Source organism: Limanda limanda, chromosome 2 (genome assembly GCF_963576545.1).
Source record: "Limanda limanda chromosome 2, fLimLim1.1, whole genome shotgun sequence".
Taxonomy (NCBI): Eukaryota; Metazoa; Chordata; class Actinopteri; order Pleuronectiformes; family Pleuronectidae; genus Limanda; species Limanda limanda.
In genome coordinates this window covers 10,050,872-10,077,734 of record NC_083637.1, presented here as the reverse complement: position 1 = coordinate 10,077,734, position 26,863 = coordinate 10,050,872, and the positions used below count along the sequence as shown (strand labels likewise).

The 26,863-nt window shown below is 43.6% G+C and overlaps 1 protein-coding gene across 1 annotated transcript; it reads left to right on the top strand.

The window, feature by feature from the left end:
• Positions 1-10,723: 10,723 nt before the first annotated feature.
• On the top strand, positions 10,724-25,869 carry fhip1aa (FHF complex subunit HOOK interacting protein 1Aa). The gene is made up of 11 exons (XM_061092945.1): positions 10,724-10,828; positions 15,275-15,943; positions 18,556-18,714; positions 18,827-18,913; positions 19,324-19,491; positions 20,334-20,413; positions 20,914-21,116; positions 21,807-22,781; positions 23,188-23,366; positions 23,669-23,789; positions 25,033-25,869. Exons 1-11 carry the CDS (start codon positions 10,724-10,726, stop codon positions 25,230-25,232), a joined length of 2,946 nt encoding a protein of 981 aa, XP_060948928.1. The 3' UTR covers positions 25,233-25,869.
• Positions 25,870-26,863: the final 994 nt, after the last annotated feature.

Genomic DNA, 26,863 nt, shown 5'->3' with positions numbered 1-26,863 from the left:
CACCCTTGTTTGTTTGTGTGCTCTAAAGTCTGTTTGTACAAGTTAGCTCGGTGTTTGAAAAGTGGAGTTAGCAGTTGTCGATTATTTGTTTAGGGCTCAAACTAACATTTATTTTCATTGTTGACGGACCGTTTGATTATTTTCTCACTCAAGCACTTCATATTTGCCTCGATGAGATGTTGGAGGAATGTAAACGATGGAGAAGTTTTGGCTTCACATGTTGGGGAGCTGTCATGTTGTGCATCTCCCCCTCAGACCCCCTGCTGTGTCTCTGTTTACTTCACAACAATGGCCAGTGTTACTTGGAGTTGGAGCTGATGGATGTTGAAGAGCTATTACTTTTTCCTCAAAGAACTGCAACGAAGAAAAGAAACACAAGTCGTGTTCCTTCAAACCAATTCAAAAATGGCGGCGGCGAGACACTTACAAGCGGACCAATCACATCTCTTGTGGTCTGCGTCACCTTTATACCTTGCATATTTGGCGAGGTGCTCATGCCGCACATGGTTATTTCCTTAAGAACAATTCGATTGGCTGGGGCTTGTGTTGTTCCCTTCAAAAGTTGAGTTCTTCTGCCAAACACAGCGGAAGAAGGAAACCAGGACAACACACATGATGTCGCCCAATTCGAGTGAACGGCAGCCATTGCTCACGTGTCAGTTCTCCATTAATCTCCACTTGTTTCCGAGTGATTTATAGAGTCGTCGTCTAGATTCACATGGTCTCATCCCTGTTGTTTTATAATTGCCGACATGCTGCGGCTGCTGTGCCTCAATCTGTTCCCACCAAACAATCGCAAAGATCTAAATCGAAGCTGTCTCTCCAACTTTTCATATCTGCGTTCCTAAACATATATATAGGTTGAAAAATGCTGCAAGTAGGTTTGAAATTTCACAAGGCTTCACAAGCAGTACCTGAGGAATGAGATGAATGTGTGGCTAATCAGAGAAGCGTCTGTTTGGCGAGCATCATAACCAGGTCATCCACGCACGGCATCTCCCTCAGTTCCAGCAGGGTGTGAATAATGGTCATACTAAAGTGATGTATGGGAAGATTTGGAGATTTCAGCACAAGACTGTTGATAAATGGTATTTAAGTGATTTTAAAGCAGGAGGAACAGTGACTTTGTAACTCAGTAAGAACAAACTGTGGGTAAATTGAGGGAGATTGAAGCAGAATAGTTGTTGTAGTCACTAGCCCAGCTTCTGTTTGTGTTTGTGTGTGTTCACCTGCTCCCAGTGTTTGTGTGTGTGTGTTAACCTGCTCCCAGCATGCTTAGCTCTGTCCCGTGTTTGGGATTAACCCCGGCCCTCGCCGCTCGCGTCCTGACGCCGACTCCGGGAGTTAACAGGCAACATGAAAGCTACGTGGCAACAGTCACCGGCAGCGTCTCAGCACAAAGTAAAGCACCGCCTTTTTAATTCGGCCACTATTTTGGATTAGAGGTGGCATTAATCTTCTTATGTAACTCCTGGGAAGAAGGGAATACACATATTTCCCACGATGATGAAAGTATTTCTACAATAACATCTAGTTTTTTCTCTATAGACTGCAAAAATATGGAACGTGGATTTATTGTTAACATATTTCGGCTGTTTTTCAACCTAAAAAGATGCAGAAAGCTGGAAACTGTCGAATATGTGTAAAAATATAATGTAAAATAGAAAATAAACAAAGAAAAGGCTCTCTTGATGAACAAAAAGCCTTTATTAGTATGGCTAATGCAGGGCTAAGATTAAAACAAAGACACCTATGTGTTGCAGAACACTGGCCTTCACTTGAACATGTTGTGAAAATAGGAAGAGATTGTAGCTAAATCTGGTTAAACCACTTCTATTGTGTAAGGATGAAGTGGAATGAAGGCACAATGTTAACGGAGCCTGCAGTTTTTCATAGGAAAGTAGATATAGGGTGGAATAAGTATCGTGCAGGTGAAGAAGTGGGTGTATATGAGTTTGTTTCTGTTATTGGCCTAAAACTCATGAGGATGAAACTCAAACAGGACAAATGTGCGGTCACATGAAGGCTGAAGTATAAACACGTCCCTTTCCTCGGGCGATATTGTTTTAAATGCAAAGAAAAGTTAATTTTAAAAGGGTTTAAACAGTCGTTTCCACACCCAAGCAAATATTTGACACAGATGAGCCCGGGAGGTATTTTCAGTCTGTGCTCTTTTGCCTTGAGTCGTCTCATCCGCTTGGCTAATTACACAAGTGCAGTGCTGCAGTTCGTCTCTCCGACAAACATCTCTGAACTTCACAGACGTGCCCGTATCTTCTATCCCCCCCCTCCCGCTCCATATGCAAACATTGCCTTTTTTTCTTTCTTTATCAGCCGGCGATGCAAACGAGCTGCAGAGGAAGTAGCAGGAGCGGAGATGCGATATATAACCCACGCTCACCACAGCCTTATCATGGACAGAAGCCCATTGTGGAAGCCTGTTGTGTTGGTCGCAGTCTCCTCATACCAACATGAGATATCACCATGTTGGTATGATGTCACCCACCCACATTGTGTACATACAATGTGGAATGTTTGCCTGTGAGGGTCAGAGGAAAACACGAGAGAAAGAAACATGTGTAGTGTAGAGTTTCAGGAGGGAGGAGAGAGTATCTGCCCCCGAGGTGGCAGAGGTCATGTGTTCAGTGGCATTGGCTGGTAATGACCCATAGAGTTTACATTACACTGATACACACATATCACACATAGTGGGGTTTTTTAAAGGGTGATTCTAATACATCAAGACATGGTTGTGATGTTGCTCTTTGGCTCACTAGGCTCTCGAAAGAACTTCTTTGAGAAATATTTATTTGACGTTTATTTTGAGTTTTTAGTTTTGTCCATGTCCCATCTGTTCACATGCGGGGCTTATGGCCAATACTGCAGCATAGATAGATAGATAGATAGATAGATAGATAGATAGATAGATAGATAGATAGATAGATAGATAGATAGATAGATAGATAGATAGATAGATAGATAGATAGATAGATAGATAGATAGATAGATAGATAGATAGATAGATAGATAGATAGATAGATAGATAGATAGATAGATATAGTACTTTATTCATCCCAGAAGGGAAATTAAGTTGTTTTTTTCATCCAGGGGGTGATGGAGATGCCTTGGCCTCACTTTTGGGGAGTTGGCATGTCATCCATCCTTATATGGTTTGAGGAAGATATCTCAATTAGATTGCTGTAAACTCATTGGATTCCTTGTCCCCAGAGGATGAATGCTTATTATATTGGTGGTGAACTAACTTTTCCTCTGGTGGGTTGCGAAATGAAAAGTCATGACTAAAAAGTTATTGGATGAATTTATTAAATTTGGTTCAAACATTAATTTCCCCCTCGGGATGAATTGAAGTTTCAATTTGACTGTGTTATCAAAGTAAAGCTTTGGTTTCTGTCCACACACCCAGAAAATGTATTCACATTTCCATTTACCTCATTATTTTTAATCAGGAAGTGTTTTGAAGTTGAAATGTGATGAATATAGAAAATATTCTACATTAAAATGCACGTTGAGCCTGGTAGCATGTGAATGTTAGCATTTAGCTCAAAGGTGCACCAATATGGCTTCTGACTCTTTAGGCAAATACATTGTTGTAAGTTGTTTGTGTGATCGGCACATGGAACTCATGGATCACTCCCAGGGAAGTGGTGAAGGAAAATCAATACACAACATACGTCTACTGTTAATGCACTGACTCGTGCATACAGTGGAGAATCATGCCAGACTTGCAGGAAGCTGTCTTAATGGCCCCTGTCTGGAGGGTAAAGCTCTTCACTGGAGACTGAACTCTTCCTAGAGATCTGAAACATTTGGAGTTAGCTGCACAACTTTGATCTTAACAATGAACGAGGATAAGGGCTCTCGTGTCCTTTGCATGTGTGGCCTCTATCTACTCTATAAAGCCCTCAGTGTTTTACTAAAAGTTTATCTTTCCTCTCATGGTCTCTGGTGCAGCTGTGTTTATAACCAGGCCGTAATGAGGTAGCTGATATTGTTGTCACCTTGTGTGTGTTTGAGTTGTGTTTAGAAGTCTCTGTGTGTGTGGGCAGATACAAACCACAGTGCAGGACACGGCCAAGGAATCTGACAGGTGTGTATTTGAGATCAAGATGAAGGCCCAGGGCTCATGAGTACTGATCAACATGTTGACATACAGCTTGTGCGGTTCCATTGCAGGTCTCTAGCTGACCTGCCCCCCCCCCCTCGTCCCCCTCTCCTAGTCTGTGTGTCTGTCTTAATGAGTCTCGTCTCGTGATCACTGAGCAGCATGGGGGGAGCAGCCTGTTTCTGGAACCAGTTCCCGGCCGAGCACAACAGCCAACACCCTGTTAGCCTTCATGTGAAAATGCACAGACGTGCAGCATGGAGCAACACTATCTGCTTACATAATCACAGCCTTATCTCATAAGCTGGTCCCAGGTGTTATTCTGCACCTGTCGGGCCGGTGCTAGCTGCGTCCTTCAGAGTCCATGACGGCCTATGAAGGTGGAAACCAGCACCGGGACCTCGGATCGAAACACATGCCTCTTCGTTCACGCGTCTCCCTTCCTTCATGTTCTCAGCTGGCTGGGCATTGTTAGCATAGCTGTGTGCTGTGTAGCTCAGAGACTGTATGGAAATGGTGGCAGCCGTGTTGTGTTTGCAGTGTTTGTGTTACCTGAAAGACGAGTAGAAAAGAGGAAGAGAAGAAACTGGGCAAAGATTAACCAGCAAGTAGAGCTGTAGCCATCTGGCTTTATAACCATGGGGAGGGCCACATAGTGTGTAGCTTATAATACTTTCAGGGCATTATTTAGCATAATCACTTTATTGTTTTTGTTTATTGTTGCAGCTGTTTTTACCCCGAAAATGAAGACTCATGAAGTCTGACGAGGTAGTGGATCATTTAGCAGAGAAATATTTCCTACGGCAGATTGTTGAGGCCAAAACCGGAGCTCAAAAGACATTGACAGTATAAGGTCGATAGTTAATATTAATTGAATAGTCAATAATTAATTCCAATGTCGCTCAGTGTTTCCTGGATCAGTAAGTGACCTACCGTTTGATAACTAGTCTGTCATATTGGCTTAAAACATAATGTTTACATCTTCACAACTTGTTTCAACTGCCACCAATAGGCAAAATATGTTTTTTCTAGGTTTAACCAAGCTTCGGATATTTTTTGGAATCAGTCAAGAATTGCAACTTAATAAATTTTCCTCAAAAACAAATTGACCAGAGAAGCTTAAAAAAAACAAACAGATGATATGATACAGATCCAAGTCAAATCATGCTGCTAGAAAATAATTGAGGACCTGAAGTTGGTTAAAGTCAGAATAAATGAAACACTTAAATAATTTGGGTGAATTATATCTTTTAATTTATTTTCTTAATTACTTAATGTTTGAGATATTTTTGCAGTTAATATTCAGGATTAAAAAACACCCTCCGGATTAATAAAGTATCCATCTATCTATGTCCATGTCACAGTTTTGAACAAGATTTCAGTTTGAGTCCTTCCCTCCTGACGATGAATGGTCTGACCCAGTGGTCACTGCCCTGCTGATGGGAATAATAGATGTAGATAAGAAAATAAATCAGTGGCTTTTTCCCCTTCCTGCTGTGCTGTTGGATGAAGGCTATAAATAGTCCCAGCAGACACTATCTGGCTCTTCAATGACTTCACCTGTTGCGGTAAATATTTCAGCAGCTGGTATCGCTTCAATGGGCCTGCTGTTCACATGGTTACCATCGCTGCCACCAGTCGACGGTACACTTCTCCTGTGTGAGCATCACCTTCAGAGTGAATGGACCTAATGCTTCATCTGAGACAGATTTGAATGACTGGCTGTTCTGAAATGTGTTTTTCATCATATCTGCCTGTGAACTTCTGGTTCAAAACTCCTGTTAGGCAAGAAAGATGATCTCTAGTCTGAGTGAAGGGTGTGTCCCGCCTCGGGCTGTTTGCCCAGACCACGCCTGTGTGTAAGAAAAACCTGTGGAGGACAGAAAGCTGACAATGCAAGAAACCAGTTCAGAAAAACAAGGACGGATCTCCCAAAAGGCAAACGTTCCTTTTTTCAGTTTCAGACCATGTTTGCTCCGGGTCCTGAATTCTTCTGAAGAAAAGACAAACACACACAAAGGCCGTGTTGTCGTTTTGTCCTTTTGTTTACCTTGGGAGTGAGGAGACGACAGCATGTTATTACACAACCTCACCACTGAAACCATTCCAGCTGAATAGAATTAGGGAAATCTCCTATTTCATAATAGTCATAATTATTTCCACCGATTTGGAATAAGCATTTTCAATTTCAGCAGATAATTAATTGTAACAGTTCCAGGATATTATCGAATTACTTGTTAATAATGATGAGTCAAACATTTATTGAAATCATTTTGCGATTAAAAATAAATTACAAAATAATTTTAATTGGCAATGGCACGTTTGCAACTTCCCACTTTTAAAAATATTATACAAATAAAGTTACCATTACATAGTTGTACATTTTAACATCTATTTGAAAATAAATAACTGGATGCAAAGTAAGGATATATATTTTAATCAGGTATTTGACAGGTACATTTATTTTACCATATCCCTGTTGCTTCATTCTCTGTTTAATTTGATCAACTCTCCTCTGAAAAGCGAGACCTTATGTTTGTGAAGCAGATGAGGCCACAGACACCACAGCGGCGGCCGGCTGGCAAATCATGGTCGTCCTTAGGAAACAGCTCAAGTTCTCCAAACATGCATCTTGCCAGCGGTCGTGGTAGGCACAGTGTTGTCCCGTGGGAGGTGGGCTGCAGAGTGTTTGCTGGGCAGTGCCCCTACAAGGCTCTGAGTCATTAGGGTCTCAAAGGAAGGAAGCAATCACAAACAGCATGGAGGCTACAGAGCCAGTATCAAGATGGCTGTGGATCAACCATAGCGACCTGTGGCAGAAGTCGGGACCTGCTCAACCCGGACGGACCCGCCCCGGGCAAAGGTGGTGGTCATTCTCACTGTATGACACCCGAACATCAGAATAGCACAGGAATAAATGTTATTTAAACTGAAACCTCCAAGATAAACCTTAAATTTGATCTATTTCAGATAATCTTAATAAAAACCTTGAAGCAAACTGTATATTCACTCAGGAAAATCCTCTATCTGGTTTCCTCTGCTCTGTTGATTGTGTCTTTGTCTTGAGATGCGGAGACAACAAATATGTGTAATTATCAAATTACCGTAATTGGATAATTGGAAGTGAGTAAATAAGGAGAATCCAGACATGCACACATGAAGTTTCTCTTGTAAACCTTCAACTGACAAGAAACGACTTCAGAACCAACTCGGATTCGCTCAAAAGACGGATTTTCAGCAACCTATATTTTGACTTTCCTCTCTGGCTCTATTCAGGTTATTTTGGGCAAGTGGAGCAGTGTCTTCTGGGTAAGGGTTGGCTCACATGCTGGGTGTGACACATCATGACAGCACGTACAGAGGAGAACACAATGTGGGTCACGACTTTCATCACCAGGCCTTCACAGGATGAGCCGGAAAATAATTTTTACTCCTCAAAAACAAGTGGCTGTATTATCAGATGCTGGCACTTTCAGCTGTGGTTTAAAGGGTTCTTTAATCCAGGTTTTGACCCTGATTGGCTGGTGTTCTAAGGCAAAATTATACAGCACTGAATGAGGCATATTTGAGGAAATAAGAATCAGAATAATCCTTAAAGTCAAGCTTTGGAGCAGTGGTGTCTATCTCCATCGGTTGAGGTTTGTTAATAAGAAGTTCTGAGCTCCTGCCATCCACATGCAGTTTTACCCTGAATACGTGCATGAAGAAGTGATTTATTATAAATGTCTCTGCCCAAATAGATCAAATAGATCATGCTTGAGCCCTTTGATTAGTGGCTTCTACAGTATATATCACTGCAAAGGGAAAGATTGCACGTGTTTGATGACTCATAGCACACCCACCCACGCACATCCACTCCCTCCATCTGTCTCGCCCGCTCTGTTTACACGACATCACCCTCGCGTCTTCTCCAAGAATCCGACATTTTTTGAAATTTTTAATTCATGGTACATTTTAAAAAGCCGGTCTCTGAGAGTTTCGAGGCGGTGGTCGTTGTGTGACTGATTCCCACCATCGCTTCGTGTTTACACCGGAGCAGTGGGCAGTTGTTGGCGAGGAGCAGGGCCTCTTGCAGCTGAGTCGGGCGCCAATGGCGTCTCAGCACTAATTGGAAGGGACAATAGTGTTATTCTCCTGGGGAGCCGGCATCATGAGGACGTGATATTGATGTTGGATTCCTGCAGAAACGTCAGCAGCTGACATGCGACTGGTTTTTCATGCATGTGCAGTCTGCTGCTGTCCTTCTCCTCCCACCTCCTTTTCTGTAGACTTGTACTCACCCTACTTTTTCCCTGCTACCTCCTCCCTCCTCCTGCTCCCTCCTCCCTTGCTCCCTCCTCCGCTCAGGCTCCATCCAAGTGGCGTTCGGAACAGCTTACTCATGTCCAGTCACTTCCCACCGAGCCTCGCCTCTCACACGGACACTCGCTCCCCGGCTGCCTCCTGACATGTCTTCATATCTCCTTTTTAATTACAACAGGACAAGAATGAGGTCTTCATCCGCTTAGAGATCCGTCCCAGTTTAAGATGTTTCAGCGGAGGTAAGAATCCAATCACACACACTCTCACACACTCTCTCTCTCTCTCACACACACACACACAGTCTGACACACTCTCCACGCTGCTCTTACATTCCATCTGAAGAATCCAACCAGCTGCTTCTCTCGGCTGTAAGTGAAAGCAGATGGTGAGAGTTCCACTCGGTGCCTCGTTCTGCCAGAGCTCTGCCCCAGCACCACAGAAACATCCCCAACAACCACAGAGTGAAGTTTGAAGAAGGGGGATGGGCTGTGATTGGTCAGGAGGCGGTTTTAGGGGCAGGGTCTACAAGTTTTTAATCTGGTTGTGTGGCGTGCAGCTGTTCTACGGTGTATCCCCTGGTGGCAGAATGACTCCCACTGTATCATGACTGTTTAACTTTGTCATGATGTGTTGTTAGTGACACATACTTTTAATTGTCATTGTTTAACTCCACTGTGGGTTACTGGGAAGTTTGTTTTGGCTCAATGACTCTGGTGTGATCACCACTTTGGTTCAGACTGGAATAACTACAGGAAGGATTGCCATACGATTTCATTGAGACATTCATTGTCTCCAGAGGATGAAACATCCTGACTAAAGATTTCATTAAGCACCAACCTGAAGCGGAATTTTTTTTTTAATTTCAGCAAAATATCTCAAGTATGATACTGCCAAGAAGTTTCATACAGAGATTCATGGTTCCCAGAAGAGGAATCACATAAACTCATGTCACCAGCACAGAGTATTCAGTTATTTGTTTTGTTTGGAAAGTCCATGAATGGATTGGTACATAATTTGGCTGTGTTTGTTTATGTTTATGTTGTGTGTGTGTGTGTGCGTGTGTGCGGACCCCAGGAGAAATAGCTCATTCTTATGCTGGTGTAAATGGGGATCCTAATACGGAAATAAAAGAAGTATAAGCTGTAAGCATGGCTGTTGAGTCTAAGACACTTAAACTATCCAACACATAAAAAAAAAAATTGTATAAATGTTTCACTAATTAACATTAGATACAGTATGATTTGAGTTAATCCAGTGAAACAAACAAGAAGTTAGCACGACTTTAGACTTTTATTCTCTGTTTTTGTGAAATATTATAGAAGATCCCATGTTATTTCCAGATACACTATTCATTTCAAACTGTAGTGATACTCATCACTAATATCAACTGTTTGCAAGCAGAGACAAGTCCCATCCTGTCGTCCCTCTTCCTGACGAGCAGGCGTGTGCTCGGAGACCTGTTCTAGCCGGGAGCTGGATTTTCAGTTTCAGCTCCACATCATCTCATATTAACACGGTTACTCCAAATAAAACCTCTTTCCACTCATGTCCTCTCCAAGGGAAACAACAAAACAAAAAAAGTTGGCATCCCCCAAATTTCCATGGTGCTGATGTGAGTGTTGGAACTGATCTCTAAAGCTGCCCACAGGCTATTTTCATCTGAAATAATATATATATTTTTCATCAAAACAAGCAGAGTGAGCAGTGGAGATTTCGCCCTGGCTACCAAATGCGTTTAGTGAAGGAATTCAAGAAAATCCCAAACCAAAAGCATGATAACACAAAACTATCAAGCTTCAGCCTGGGAAGTTCACACCCAGTCGCTGTTCGCCTTCTGATGTCAGAGGAGGTGTTAGTGTAATGAGAGTGACGTCGGGGGGGCCTGCGTCTGAGATATTCCAAAACTCATTTGACGGCTCGGTCCGAAGTCCAGAGCGCGGCAGGCCACTCTCTGAGCCACAGTCGAGCCAGAAGCGTCTCATCTGAGTCAGCTGACTTCTGTTATTGTTCTCCTTCCTGCATGCCTGTCATAGCTGCTGTCTGGCCATGCAGAGGCAGAGCGGGAGAGCGCTGTGCTGAAATCTCCACATGGATATCTCACAGCTGCTATTTTCAGATTCAACTTTTTATGGTTCTGTGTGTCATGATGTCTTCTCTTCTGGCTCCTCAGGTCCCCTGTGATTATTCCTCCTTCGGTGATTATGGTAGCGCCCAGCGAGCATTCAGGAACGTCCTCCTCCTCCTCCTCCTCCCCCCGCCTATGACATGGTTTAACCCACAAATGATCCGGTCACCGTGATGGCCTCCATGGTTGCCAATGGAAACCGAGACGGGCAGTCTCTGGTGTTGAAGGGGGTGGATCCAGAGACCTGCATGATTGTTTTCAAGAACCACTGGGCTCAGGTAAATGCACAGAACTGAATAAAGTCTCAAAGTTTTACGCTTCAAAAACCCCAACCACTATGAGCTGAATAAGTTATAGAAATATTAGAATTACAATTTATACCTATAGAGGGAATTATGTGCTGTATCTTTATTGATCTTTTAATGACAAACGCCAAGGAGATTGTGAACAAGAATACACGTAAACCACTGAACCGATTTCCATGAAACGGGAGGCTGCTCAGGGAAGAACCCATTTTGGTGCAGATAGGACAATTTCCCAGGGAATTCTTCATGCATATTGATGGAACATATCAGGCATATTTAGGAAACCGACATCTATGAGTGTGTGCTATTTGGTGCAGCTTGATTGAATTACGTGGCCTGTGGGGCCTTGGTGGAGGTATGTGCTCTACTGAGCGCCAGACTATGAGAACAGTTGTAACTCCAAGTGAAACCACAAAGTGTCATTTTTACACATTTTCTCTCAAGTGCAGAGTTGCAGCTAAGCTATTTTCTTCCATTCTCCAACTCCATGTGTCAGGCACAAATATGAAAATAGTATTAATGTCAGAATTTACAAGTGAATAAGCATATCTCCCAAACTTCCCAACAAAGTGATCACAATAATCTGATGACCAGAAGTTTGACTTATAAACCTTTCCTCCCAGGTTGCATTTGTGTTTGATAAAAGAGATTTTCACTCCCTAGATTTTTAAATTTTACTTTTTAAAGTATAACTATGATGAGGTATAACTATCCAGTATCTTTTATTTACCTTGAAAATCCATGAAGGAGATAAGAACACCAGCTTATAAAGATTCACGTCAGCATCAGTGAATACAATGAGTGCAAGGTTGTTCACATTGAGCTTCTGCAGACAGTAAAGAAAGTGACCAGCTCACTCCAGTCCCAACAAACAGCAGTGTGGTCCTAGCCAGTGGAATCTTGGCAGTGTGGAGCCGCCTGTCTCAGATGTTTGTCCGTTTGCAGCAGCGTCTGTCCCGGTTGACCCCTGTGGGACCTGGCAGCCGGCTTTCCTGCTCCTCCCACTCCGAGATGATCACACGTTACACTCGCTGAACAGACTGCAGCTGTGATAATGGCCAGGCATCTGTCCGTCCCTCCTGTCAGTGAGCAGGCTCCTTGTGGGTTCACTGCTAAATTCAGCATAATTCCACTTTGTTTTTGTATCAAAGTTTGGAACTGGACAATATTGTAGGGATTAGATGTGTTTTATTTGGCCATGATGTGAGTTTAACGTCTGTCCATAAACTCCCTAAACCTGATAAACATGTTTGTATGCATGTTTGTGCACTTATGGTCCAACATGTAACTTACAAAAGTGTGATTTAGACATTGAAGGCCTCCAGGTCACTCACACTGAGAATAAACACTTTGAATATTTGTATTTAATCAATTCAGGATTTTCCCATGAGGATGAACATATGGAATTTCAAGAATGTCTCACAAGGCGGTGAACTCTTTAGCAGGTTAATAACATCGCCTTGCCTCCATGTGACGTCTGGGACCCAGCACGACCTTATGAACATGATAATTCACAGCGATACAGACACTTCACAGTAGCACCACAGATTCTGCACATGGAGGAGATGATCTCATTAGATTATGGAGAATCCTTTTCTCTCTCACAGATTAATGAGGGAACCCCGAACAGCCCTAACTCCTGAACACCAAATTCAGATGTGTATAATGCAAATATGATGGTTTAAAACTTTGCTAATTGAATAACTAATTTGATTAATTTGGAGGAAACTGATTGTGAACTCGATGACTCTACAGTTTACACTAAAGCCCCCCCGCCGGAGAAATAATAATCTGATTAGGTTGAGACCTGCTTTCTTGCAACAACAAGTATAACAGTTGATTAAAAGTAAATTCCATCTAAACTCTGCTTGAGTCAACTTCATTCCTTCACATGGGGACAAAAGTTGCTGTAGCCTGAAATAACCGAGAGTGGGTCGTCCCAGCTTCTGCCTGAGCAGAAAAACACCAGAGAACTCCCAGTTCCAGATTAGAATTTGTTTCGTGTTTTTTTCCTTGAGGCGAAGTGACTGCACAGCTCCACTCCTACAGACTCTCATTTCCCTGCTTAGTTAATCTGTAGCCTGATAAGACTCCTCTTGACTTTGGTTTCAGTTCGGAAAAAAACCCTTGACATCAGAGTCAACGTGTTGTAAGTGATATGGGACTCGTCTCTCTCCAGCTTCGGCTTCACGGCTGAAAGATAAGCTTTACGTTCATTTGCTCTGTCTTATCTGCCGCTCACAGAGTTCATGGTGTTTGCTCTGACGTGCAAAGTGATCGGAGCGTTGCCGCGGCTGCCAAAAAAAAAGCTATAGACAAAATCTATAGTGGGTGTGTGGGCAGCTTGCTACTTGTCAGTATGGCTCTGCAGAATTTCTGACTCATTCCATTTTTGGTTAATATCACGTTGCCGCCTGTAAATCTGTCAGTTTGTGAATGTGGATCTGTTCAGTGACGTGTAGAAACATATTCAGGCTCGGCTTCAGGTCTCAGACATAAGTCCAAAGAGTAGAAGGAGCCAGACACACACAACAGTTATACAGTGATCGTGTGATTGAAATAACTTTTCATCTGTCGACTGAAATAAAATCAGAGGTTAAGTGTGAGAAAAAGTTTGAAAAGCTCCCAGAGACTTATACTGGTAGTGGGCCATCTGTGTTCTAACTCCAGAAACCCCTGTCTGTGCGTGACTCTCATATCTCAAGAACTTTTTACCCTTACTTCACATGTAAGGGTGTTAAGGGCCCAAGGAAGTGTAGGATCCAATTTGGTGCGATTTGAACACAATATGTTCAATATGAGTAAAACTTGAATATACAGGTGACCGGAGCTCCGCAGCATCAGCGGCTGGGACTCATCTTCCGTCCCGTCTCTTTTACGGCACTGACACCTGACTCGTGGTTCTGTGTACTGAGTCGAGCTTCACTGAACTTTGGATAAACAGGTTTCTTTGTTCAGCAGCGTCTGACTGAGTGCCGCAGACGGGTTTAGAAAGGACACTGAACTAGTGATTGGATAAGAAAGAGGAATCCAAGATAATGTTACTCTCAGTTTGACATCATCTGTCTTCGGTCACATTCACTGTCTATCTTGCCCAAGGACACGTCAGGGTGCAGGTGTTGGGGATCGAACCACCATTTGTTGAGCTTGTCCTAGAATTTAAATCAACACCTGGATCCTTCGGTGTTCATTCACCTTGGTCAGATGTTCAAAGCCGGAGCCGTCACATGATCCATGGCCTGGTTAATAATGCAGATTATCAGCTGATCTGACCTTTCCTCAAAACATAAACACTTATCAGCAGCTGCTTTGGAAATAAAATGTTTCATGAATGATTAAACCTTAACCTTGTGTGCAGCTGACCTCGGTCTTGTCAGCATTGAACCAGCAGGCAGCCTGAGACACCCGTCCGTAAGTCCACTAAGTCCCTGTCTGATCCCAGGACCTGGCCCCTTCCTGTCACTTCAGGAGCAGCTGGAGGTCCTGAACTGGACAGACCCCCGGGGCTCAGGCCTCTGGGTCAGGCCCCATCGGGCCCAGGCAGGGATTAGAAACTCAGATCTCTTGTTTCCATCAGCCGTGCCCAGCTCTCTTGTGCACAGTCGGTTATTGTCATGGCAGCAGCAGCAGGCTGGGGACACTGGCTCCTTTATTGTGACTCTGGTTTCTATGCAGCGGCCACACAAGGGAGGGACCTGACTCACAAAGGACAGTTTCACTCTGTGCTGGCAAACGGAGTTGATCTGTTCTGTGCTGCGGGTTTATTTACACCTCATCGTTTGTTGACACTAATCCTGTCAGGAATAATATAATTTAACATGGTTTAAAAACTCTATACAAATAAGATCTTGTACCAGGGTTGAACGTGTAATAAATATGAAATAAGTAATACTCAAGAATGATTGATTAAAGTATATGAAAAGATGTTTTTCACTGTGCTCATGCTAACCGTCAGTCAGCAGTGGGACATCAAGACACACGTCACATTAAAATCTGACCCGTAAAAACAGGTTTTTAAATTGTCGTAAATTTGAGGACACTTTTTAAATGTTGTCTCAAAAGAGTCAAAAAACAACAGAGTAAATGTAGCAGGTTATCCTCCTCACCAGCTAAACTAAGTGAATTAACTATTTTTTTACAACTTCACACAAAGAGATAGACACCGTAGTTTAGATTTAGGGGTTTTCATTATAATAATCTTTATTATTCTTGATAAAAGCTTTATTTGGTCATTTATATAAATATTATATCCTTTACTTAAAATCTTCCACTAAAATCGTTGCCTAACATTTTTAATTTTAAAGTCTTATTTTAGAATATATTGCTGCTTCTTCCTGTTGAGATGTAGTTGTGATGTATCCGACTCATTATAACACAGAACTGCACAGATCTGTAACAATCCTCTCTTGTCCTCTGCAGGTGGTGAAGATCCTGGAGAAGCACGACCCCCTGCGGAACACCTCCACCCTGTCCTCGCTGAGCGTCATCAACCTCAGCAGCGGCCCTCGCTTCGGCCCCGTCCCCGGGGACGAGGCCAACGCGGTGCAGAACTATGTGGAGCACATGCTGTTCCTGCTGATGGAGGAGGAGAGCGGCCAGGCCGGCGCCATGGGCCCCATCCTGGAGTTCGTAGTGATGGAGAACGTGATGGAGCGCCTCTTCGTGTGGAGCCTGCGCCGGGAGTTCACCGACGACATGAAGCTGGAGCAGCTGAAGATGTACGAGATGCTGGTGGGGCAGGCGCACCAGCCGCTGCTGCACCACAAGCCCATCCTGCGGCCGCTCATGATGCTGCTGTCCTCCTGCTCGGGCACGGCGGCGCCGGCGGTCGAGGCCGAGCTGGTGCTGCTGCTCAACCAGCTGTGCTGCGTCCTGGCCAAGGACCCTTCGGTTCTGGAGATGTTTTTCCACACCAGCGAGGACCAGGGCGCCACCAACTTCCTCATCTTCTCCCTCCTCATCCCCTTCATCCACAGGGAGGGCACGGTGGGCCAGCAGGCCCGAGACGCTCTGCTGCTCATCATGTCGCTGTCGGCTGAGAACGAGCGCGTGGCCCAACACATCGCAGAGAACACCTTCTTCTGTCCGGTCAGTCACATGGGAGGAGTTTCTTTAACTTCTGTCTTAATCCTGCTCTCAGTCACTGTGTGGTTTTTAGTTAATCTCCAAACTCAGTGCATCCATCACTATCCTTTAAGGGTCACAGGGGAGCATGAGGTATATTGATGACGTTTCTAACATGCGACAGACGCACAAATAAGAACACAAAGAGATTAAGATACATTCTATTATCCCACACACATGCACAGACATGCACAGGCACACTCATGCAAGGGGAAATTTAACCTCAGAGCAGTGGGCAGCCGTGTACGGCGCCCAGGGAGCAGATGTTGGGGGAGTAAGGTGCCTTGCTCAGGGGCACTAGACAGGGTAGGGAGAATCCTCTTGGATTTTTGGACAGATCAATCCAGGTTCGTCTTTTTGTTGTTTCTCCGTGGAGTCGAACCAGAGACGAACCAGAGACCTTTTCTGCCCATAGTCCAAGTTTCTGCCACTAGTCCACCGCCTCTCCTCTCCAAATATGTCAGGACTAAAAAGCAGTACCACACACGTAGAAGACACCGATGTGCTGTACACAATAACACGGGATCTCTCCCCTGCACGCTCCGGAGATCAGTGTGTTATTGTTATTGTGTGAGAAACGTTGTGTTCTGCCTGTGAGGTGACGGTGCTGCTAACCACTGTACCAACGTGCCAAGCTCAGTCCCTCGTTTGAATTCAAATTCAACCTTTTCGTAAAATTAATCCTTCTATCCTTAATAATCCCAGTCCATCCGTGGACTAATTAATTTACCTTGACTTCTCTGAGACCCCGTGGGCCGAAATATGCAGATGCATTCACGGACCCACTCATGAACAAGGTTGAACCATCTCTGGCATTGAACGTTCCAAATGTCTGGCATTCAGAAGATTATGTGGATGCTCGTGAGCAAATCCCATGTAGAAATTAGCATTTCCCCGCAGCTGCAGACAGAGCAGTGAAAAATGTCTTTTGATGCGATGCCAGCCCAATAACAGGAGCGTGTGTTAAATTGGTTCCACTGGCAGACAGCGAGGATAATCCCCTAGAGGACGTGAACATCACTGCCACACTAATGATCCACTCATTTACAGGGAAATTGGACTGAGCTGTTCTAGGCTCTGTTGTGTTTTTTGGGGAAATCCCGCCTTGTAAATACTGAGACCTACTTGATAAAAGAAAGACAAATCATTTTGGCCATTTGGAGGCTTTGTTGACATGAATGCATTAATAAGGGATCTTATAACCGTATCGTGGTTGTTATTGCACAAGTGCTACCAGCCGTAAAACCTTCTGATGCTCAGATATTTGTTTAAGTTTCTGGAGCTGACCTTTCTGAGGCGTTAATCCTCATGTTTGCTGTTTTATTGTGTGAGGAGGAGCTGGGCTGCTGCTGCTGTGCTTTGCATTACATCATCCTAACGGTGTAATCATTCACAAAAGCATGTTTCATTGTAGGGAGTCTGTGGTTGTTAGTGTTTTGTGTGAACCTGGCAGCAGAAAGTTGTGCATAAACTGCCTCATTAATCTGTAATAAAGACCATTATTTTCTCTGTAATCACTTCACATCAGATTAAATTTCTCTCAGATGAGGCTTGTTGTGGAATCAGAGCCAGTTTCTTCAAAACCACAAAGCTCACACTCCTCATGAAAGCAAAAAGGGAGTTTGTTAATCCAATTATATCATAGAAGGAAATGAGATGCATACAAATTAATCTGCATAAAATGCAGCTGTTTATCTCTGGGTGTTCAAACAGTATCCTCAGATCCTCATGGAGTTCATAACACATGGTCGGAAAACTCTGCTTCCACTTTCTGCGATTAACTGATCAATAAGTTTAGTTAAGAATGGGCTAAAGCCTGAAAGAGACATGTACATAGATCTGCATGTATACAAAGAGAAAACATATATAAACATAAATATACATTTATATATAAACACTCGACTAAAAGTGCACATCTAAATTTAATATATTAATGGTAGCAGCAATACAACTATATAGAAAAATGCAGATAACAATATTCAACTCTCACTTCAGTTTGGCTTCTATATCTATGATTTTAGCGAAGTCCAGGTAAAACTGTGGTTATGTTGAGGAGATTAACAGCTGAGTCGTGTTATAAATACAGCGAAAAGTTATAGTTTACCATAAAAGAATCATCTTTAATAAGCTGTAACATAAATTTTTGTGTTTTACTGGACAAATAAAATAGGCTCCTTGATTACTTGGATTGAATAATTAAAATGTTGAGTCTACAGCAGAGCCTGATCGATATACAGTTTTTTTTACTGATATAAACATTTATACTTTACAGAATAAACAATGTAAAAAAGATGTACATTAATGTTTAGGTTTTACATTTAAAAAAGATGTACATTAATGTTTAGGTTTTACATTTAAAAAAGGTTCTATATATTTTCTTGTAATTGCGTTTTCTTGGGAATTATTGCATTAATATAAAATGTTTTACTCCCTAAAAGGTAATGCATCAGTTGGTGCTGTTTTCTGGAACCTGAAAAAAGTCATGTGATCACTGTTATCAAGAGCAATGAAATTGACCAATAATCCCACATTAGCTTGTCACCATGTCTAACGTGTCCCTGTATTTGATATTTCAGGTTCTGGCCACAGGGCTGAGCGGCCTCTACTCCTCCCTCCCCACCAAGCTGGAGGTTCCCGGTGAAGAGTGGCACGGCCTGCACCGGGAGGACTGGCTCCACATGCCGGCGCTCGTCCAGTTCCTCAACTCGCTGGAGTTCTGCAACGCCGTCATTCAGGTGAGCGCACGACTCGGCCACACGAGAAACGATTCACACGCTGTGACTGGATGCTGCCTCCTGCTCCACGACCTTCTCCACTGACCTGTGCCCTGATCTCCACTGTTCCCAGGTGGCCCACCCGCTCATCAGAGACCAGCTGGTCAGCTACATCTACAACGGGTTCCTGGTGCCCGTCCTGGCTCCGGCTCTTCACAAGGTTCGATGCTCCTCCTCCTTTTCCCCTTCACCTGCATGCAAATCATCATGTGGACAAACATACAGCAGAATCAGGAGGAAACCGGATAATATTCTATATGTATAATGAAATATTTACTCTTCTCCTGAAGAACTTAATTTATTGTAAGAAGAGAGAGGTATAGAAAAAAAATCTGTCTTTAAACTAAAGAATGATAATAATGATTCATTGTGATAAATATCTATATCTACTGATAACCATGAAATATTAAAACCCCAGAGCTTTAAATAGTTTTATTAGCTTTTGTCTGAAGAATTAGACGGATTGAGACAGCACAAGATGCACACAAAATATTGATTTAATGGATCAACATGTGGAGGTACACGTACACCATGTATCTCTCACTAATGACTCCTCCTCCCTCTGAGCAGCTGACCCTGGAGGAGGTGATGACCACCACGGCGTACCTGGACCTCTTCCTGAGGAGCGTCTCCGAGCCGGCGCTGCTGCAGACCTTCCTCTCCTTCATCCTCCTCCACCGGCACGAGAGCGTCCACATCCTGGACACGCTGGTCAGCCGCATCAACACGCCCTTCCAGGTGAGGCTGCAGGACACAGGACGGACACGTTTCACTCAGACTCTGTAGGAGCGTGTTTCATAGGTTTTTAAATTGACCCCATTGGTTGCCACGGTGACGCTCAGTCGCTGTGACCTACCCTGTTAGTAAAACCAGCTGATCTCAGCAGTTTAAACCGAACGTCGGGACGTCTTGTTCAAATACTTAAGCAGAACTGAAGCGTGGATATGAATAAATCATGTGCTCTTCTCGTGGCTCTTTGACTGTGTAAATGTCTCGGGGGGGGGGGGGGGGGGGGGGTCTGCAGCACTGACACGCCCACTGCTCCATGGAAAATAACAAACTTGTTCAGTCGTCAGCGCTTTCGATGTCGAGCCAAAGAAAAACATCGACTAACATGCAAATATTCCATATCACGCTTTTCTCTTTGCTTTTACCCTTTACCTCTCTCTTCAGTAGTGAAGTAGTAACTTTTTCATCAGCTTCATGTTGTTAGAGACGTCACTTTTTAAAAGTGGTGGACCTCAGACTGAAGGGAAAACTTAATATGTTCTGAATATGCTGTTATTTCAACCTGTCAGCTCATGACTCCTTTTCATTAATTTCATTTTCGGATCAATTAATGAATCTTTTTGTTTCTAAAATATCAAAAACGAGAGAAAACTGTTAATTCAGATTTATGATTTATTTCTTTAGCCAGAAATAAAAGTCGAATATTGAATCTGTAGTAATTCAAACAACTATCGGAAATCGTAATACTTACCGTCACTTTTTCGTTCAACATATTTTCGTGCAACTGTTTCCTACGTCATCTGTATTTGTTGTAATCTGTGACGTTGTGGTTTTTCCACTCACCTCCCCAGTTGGGCACCGTGTCACTGGCTCTCTTCCGGACTCTGATTGGTTTATACTGTGAAGACGTGATGCTGCAGCTCGTCCTGAGGTGAGTGGCTCGCCGGCCTCTAATTGGTTTGTGATATGACGAGTTTTCTCATTAAGTTTAGTTAAGAATGGGCTAAAGCCTGAAAGAGACATGTACATAGATCTGCATGTATACAAAGAGAACAAATATATGAATATACATATACATTTATATATTATATATAAACATAACTGTGCTCAGAAGACCTCCACTAAAAGCGCATATCTAGTATACAATAGCAATACAACTATATAGAAAATTTCAGATAACAATATTCAACTCTCACTTCAGTTTGGCTTCTATATCTATGATTTTAGCGAAGTCCAGGTAAAACTGTGGTTATGTTGAGGAGATTAACAGCTGAGTCATGTTATAAATACAGCAAAAAGTTATAGTTTACCATAAAAGAATCATCTTTAATAAGCCCACCACCCAGCGTGCGGACATGTGTTACCATCTGTCTGCTTGCCACTCGTAGCTTTTCCTAACAGGATCCGCCCCCCCCCCCTCTGCCTCCCCAGGTACCTGATCCCCTGTAATCACATGATGTTGAGTCAGAGACGCGTGGTGAAGGAGAGGGACTGCTACTCCGTGTCTGCGGCCAAGTTCCTGGCGCTGACTCCGACCTGCTGCACCCCCGACCACAGCCCCCCGCCCCTCCGACAGCTGGAATCCATCCTCTTCTCCAAGGGGTCAGAGGTCACTTCTCACAGCGACTCCTCAGGTAAGAGGGACCCGGCGTTAAAGGAACTATTCGCCTGGTTTAAATACAGCTCGGTGCTTTTTCTCCTCCTATTCAAATTCCTCGTGATGCTGCTGCGTTTCCCAAATCTCAGCAATTAACTCTGTGTGTGATGCTCGTATTTACAAATACAAGACTCGAGTTGTTATAAATAAGAATTATCCTTTTACCCACATTGAGAGGCTTCCCAGACGGAGCCGGGGAGAAGCTTGGAGAAGCCTGAAAGCTTTAAAATGAATCTGTGCAGCGGGTTTTTACTATTCACAATCCCATTAGAGTGAGTGGATGTTAGACGTGTTGTGCAGTCAAAACAAACACAGCAAACCACACAGCGGAGGAACATTTAAAGTCACTCACTATGACAGTTTTGAGACGTAACAAATACGGTTTTAATAAAAAGAAAGATTTATTAAGCGTGCATTTTCCAAAAAATCTGTAGAGACATATGGTTTGTGGACTGAATCTGTTGATCTGCATATAATTGGGACTTTAAAGTACAACATGGCTGATGATGAGTATTTTATCAAAACGGGAGATCTCCTGCTGTTCGGCTGTATCACATCACGTCGCCCCCCCGGCAGAGACGTGTCAAAGTCATTAGTTCTGCTCTGTGTGAGCGCTGCGGCGAGTCGCCAGCTTTTATCAACTTTTCCTATCTGTGTTTCCCTAAAGAGAAAAGGAGCTTCTCCGAAAAGCACGACGAGAACTCCTGCACCATCGGGTCCGAGATCTACCTGGACGTCAGCTACCTGCATTACCTCGACGACGCCAACCTCAGCATCAGCAGCTGCATACGGGCCTGCCAGGTGTGGTCGGCGCAGTATGACGGCGAGGACCCCCCTCCGGAGAAGTACCAGCCCGGCGTCCTGGAGGAGCCCTGGCTCAAGAGCCGACAGAACCAGATGGCTCTCAAGAGAGTTCGCCCTCGAGTCTGTCCGCCGCCGCCGCCGAGCGCCGAGCCGCCCTCCGTCAACCAGCAGGAGCTGGAGTGGGACGATAGTTACGACGTGTGTCAGATGAAGACGGCAGAAGCTCCGGTGGAGAGTAAACCTCCCCAGCTGCCGGCCTCTGAGCCCCCGAAGCACATCCAGGAGATGAGGAGGACGGCCATCATGCTGGTTAACGGCTCCTACATCGAGGAAAACGAGTTCCAGGACGATGTCATGGTGTACGATCTCGTCGCCAAGAAAGACGCCAGAGAGGTCGAGCGTGGGAAGCGCAAGTCCAAGGGGTCGGAGTCAGAGGACGTCCAACCGGGCGCGGCAGAAGTTTCCTTAAAAAATGGATTGAGTTTGACTCTTCCAGCCGCTGTGATGGCCGATAGCAGCAAGAGCAGCTTGGACACGAAGGCCAAAGTACAAACGGATTGTAATTCAAACGTCCAAAACACAACGGCTGTGGAGTTGGGCGACGACCTTCTGGCTCAGTACGAGGAGCTCATCCGTACGTTGGACACGCAGGCGGGCGGGAAACCGGTCCCAGCTGACGGAGAGTCGAAGAAGCCAGTCTCACCTCTGGAGGAAGAGGAGGAGATGGACTTCACCTCCTTCTCCGCCGAAACACCAGAACCCGAGAAAGTACAATTACCGTTTGGGACCAAGTCTCGAAGCGGAAGTTCAAGTAGAAGCCACTCAGTGCCTTTCACAGGTCAGTGAGATAATCCTAATAATACATACTAGCAGGTAGGCTACTGGGAGCTAAACAAGGAATGACTTAAACAAGGAATGACTTAAAGGGGACATATTATGAAAATTCCACTTTTGTAGTGCTTCTACACGTTAATTTGGGTATCTGGCGTGTCTACCGTCCCAAAAACTCTTGAAAAAAAAAACTCCCGCGATTTGTTGTGGTTCCTCTATGTCAGAAACTATAAGCTAGAGTGAGTCGAATGGGAAAACACCAGATTGTGACCTCACAGTCTGTCTGCATGGCATAGAATCAGGAGCATGGATGTTGGACGTATAAATCTGAAAACTGTGGCCCCCTGTATGGCCCCTAATGAGAACTCCTAGATCGGCCTCTGTCAGATTGTTGACACCGTGTCCTTGTGCAGGTCCGTTTGTCAGCGTGCTGCTGTCCCGCCTGGAGAACATGCTCTCCAACTCGCTGTACGTCAACCTGCTGCTGACGGGCATCCTGGCTCAGCTGGCCTCCTACCCTCAGCCCCTGCTGCGCTCCTTCCTCCTCAACACCAACCTGGTGTTTCAGCCCACTGTTCGCTCCCTGTACCAGGTAACACAAAGAAACCCTGTGTGTGCGTGTGTGCGTGTGTGGGCAGGAGTGTGTCTGACTCCTGAGGCTGGTGCATCATCAAGTCATCAGAAAGATTAGCGGAAGATGTTGAAACATGCCAGGGCCTTTCAGGGGTAAAACATTAGGAATGTAAATCACTGTTTGGAATCTGAGCAGAAAGATGAAGTGAAGACGGCTTTTAAAACGGGGATTTCAAGGTTGTTTCCCTTAGTTTATTGTTAATGACATTAGTTTAAAAACTGCAGATGTGAATGTTAATCCTCTGTTTCTCTATATCTCAGGTACTCGCCACAGTGAAGAACCAGATAGAAGAGCTGGCTGCCACCAGAACCGACTTCCCAGAGCTGATCACTGCTGCTCAGCACTGGATGCTGGCCAGGGAGACGTTAATGGCAGCAGCAGGTAACAACCACTTATATGCCTGTGATTGTAGTATCCCATTAAACAATATTATATCTTTAAAGCCTGAAATGTGCTTTCAAATAATTTCTATGCAACATTATCACTCTATACTTAGAACTAGGTTTTATTGATGCAAAACAACTGAGCACCTGTGATGATGGAGTTTGTGGTTGAAGGGAAGAATCATTGGTTCATTTTAAATAAAGCAAACTCAAACTCTTCATTCAAGCTGCTAAAGTCCTATGTTACGAATCACAAATAAAGAAACTCTTGCTGTCACATGTTGGAAAGCCTCGTGTTTTATATAACAAACCATCAACATCAACGCTCAGTTGTTTTGCATCAATAATATTTTTTATGTAAAACCGTCAGAAATTGCACTTTGGAAAAAAAACAAGCGCTGCAGAATTCAAAAAGCTCCTTAGTGTTTGAAATGTTGTGAAATGTTGAAACCACGTTGCTGGTGTTAAGAAGCTTATTCAGTGAGCAGGTGTTTGGCTCTTAAACAGTTTGACTCATGCTTGTGAGTGTTTTCAACCTCAATCCGCTCTGATTCAAACATACACTTGTTTATTCCTGAACATTAATAATTCTCTCTCACATTCTGCTTAATCTGCCTGTTTTGGGGGATTTTTACCTAAATTCCAAACGATTGCATTTAGACACCAACGTATTCATTAATTATGTCTGCTTGAAAATGAGATTATATTCATGTTAAATCCTCGGGAAACGTTTCTGTGTCAACACGACGATTAGTAAACAAACGATTTCCCTGTTTGTTTGAGTTCCTCGATTCCACCGACTCTTCTGAAACGGTTCAAAAACAACATCTGCATTCATCACCGGTCCGTGCTCGGGCTCCTGTTGGGAACCAGCATAAATTCCACTTGATTTTGTTAAGTCATGCGTCTTCCCAGTTGAGCAGCCGCCTCGGCTAAGCCCCAGAGTTTTCGAGCTCGGTTTTGAACTTTGTTCCCTGCGGTTTCCCGACTTGTACGAGCTGCAAATAACGTTGGAAGTGTGTTTGTGGAAGAATGAGAAGAAAAGAGCAAAAAGGGGATTTAAAAAAAATATTATTTAGTTTCCTTACACTTTTCGAATTTTTACAGAAAAGCAGATCCTACTTTTTAGTAACTTAAATTATTTATAAATGGAGAAATCATTAGCGGGAATATATTGTATTTGCAAAACATGTTAAATTCCAACGTGGTCATTGTAACAGATTAACTCTTCATGTTCTCAGATAAAAGCCGAAGCGGCGGCGGCTCCACCCACGGCGAGGCGGGGGGGATCCTTCAGAACTCGCCGCCACCCAAACACAAAGCCATCTCTCTGGACCGGACAGAAGTCTTCGCCACCGTCCTCTACACGGAGTTCCTCAAAGAACTGGCTGCGGTCGCACAAGAGCACTCCATCCTATCGTACATTCCTATGGAAGAGTGAAAGGTCCCAGAAGGCCTCAGTGACGAGTCAGAGGAGTCAAAGAGTCAAAGACTGTTCTATGGTGGTTTTTTATATCTTTTTCCAGTCACTACTGGATGAAGAAACCTCGTAGATACAATGACTTATACAACTTCTCCGAGAAGTTTATTTATTTTCCGAGCAGAGACAATCACTTTCTTGTGCTTTTTTAAAAAAAAACAAGCATATTTTCTAGTTCTGTGAAGTGTGAGGTCCGACACTTTGATGGAACATCTCCACCTGCATCGTAATAATAAGGCTGGTGGAGGCGAGGTCCAGGTCGACCAACCAAATACTGTAGAGAGAGATTTTTAACGATTATCTGAACTGCCCACGTACTGAATGTCTACTGCTCCGATCCCAGTGGGATGTCCGTGTGGCCTTTCAGGATCATCTCTGCCTCTGTGCCGTAGGATTACGCAGCTCGGAACGGTATTTTCATTTTCACCGTGGCAGCTGTAGACTGTCAGCATCACAGAAACACATCCTGACTCTGTTCATCACTTTTAAACCGTTTTCAGACATGAAATCCAGAAAGAAGTCCAGAGAATTGCTCCCGGACGTCTCCTGGAGTTTTGCCGTGGTTTTTCCACCGTCGCCGTGCGTTAACTTTTTTGGTTTTGGTGTCTTTCTGTTGATTCACGACGACGCCGGTTCCTCAGGAGTCTTTCCATGCTGCACGTTCTCCTCTCTCGGTTCTTTAAGCCTTTGGGTGAAGTAACTTTCCCACGATGCACTAGTTTCTCACAGGTTCCACATGGTCTCCAGACAACAGCACAAAAACCAGGATTGTTCTTCTATTATCGATTTGCCTTAAGTCAGTGACGCTTTATAATGTACATACTGTAACAGAACTCTATGCAAATCAAAGATATTTGGGGTATAAATGAATTTAGGTTATTTTCAGAAGGGGGCTGGGTATTTAAGCTTTTTTTGAGAGTTTCTATTTCCAAGATGTTTTGTCACCACCTTCATTCTACAGGCTTCTCCTGTGGTTTGTCTTCACTTTCTTCTGGGTGTTGTAGTTGTGATGGATCAGAGAAATCTGTTGAAAATCATCTCAGACTGAGGTGTTACCGGGGAACCTGTTGTTGTTAGTTGCCTTTACCTGAGTTAACATGGTTGTTAAAAATGATTTATATATATATATTCAGAGAGATATATTTTGTTATAAAGTTTGCCTCTATTAAAAGAATTTACCAGGACAGAAATAGTTTTAAATTTGTGCCTAAATTGTGATTTTTACTTCACGTTAATGCCTGATTTAGATTTGATTTAAAAAGGAATGATGCGATATTTTAATAGTGTGACGTTGTTTTACTGGAAGCCGTCCATTGTTTTAGTGTAAATAAAATATACTGTTTTTATTTATTTAGTTTTTGACAGAGTTTCTGGAAGCAACATAAAGCACCATCCAACAATTTTATATAAAGATATAAAACATAATGTGGACATTTAAAAAACCTTTACTGAAATTAAGCTGCAACATGTAACTTCACCACTAGATGTCACTAAATTCTACACATTGAACCTTTAAGAGGATTTGTCACAACAAAGTGATCATTCAGAAGCGGACACTGAGATAATGGACAGCTTCGGGTAAAGCAAACAAC

Bases quoted from the DNA above. Each gene is read 5' to 3' on its own strand.
- fhip1aa (XM_061092945.1), top strand. From the start codon at position 10,724: ATGGCCTCCATGGTTGCCAATGGAAACCGAGACGGGCAGTCTCTGGTG. The intron at 15,944-18,555 runs GTCAGTCACATG...TTGATATTTCAG, and splicing joins AGAACACCTTCTTCTGTCCG to GTTCTGGCCACAGGGCTGAG. The intron at 23,790-25,032 runs GTAACAACCACT...TCATGTTCTCAG, and splicing joins GACGTTAATGGCAGCAGCAG to ATAAAAGCCGAAGCGGCGGC.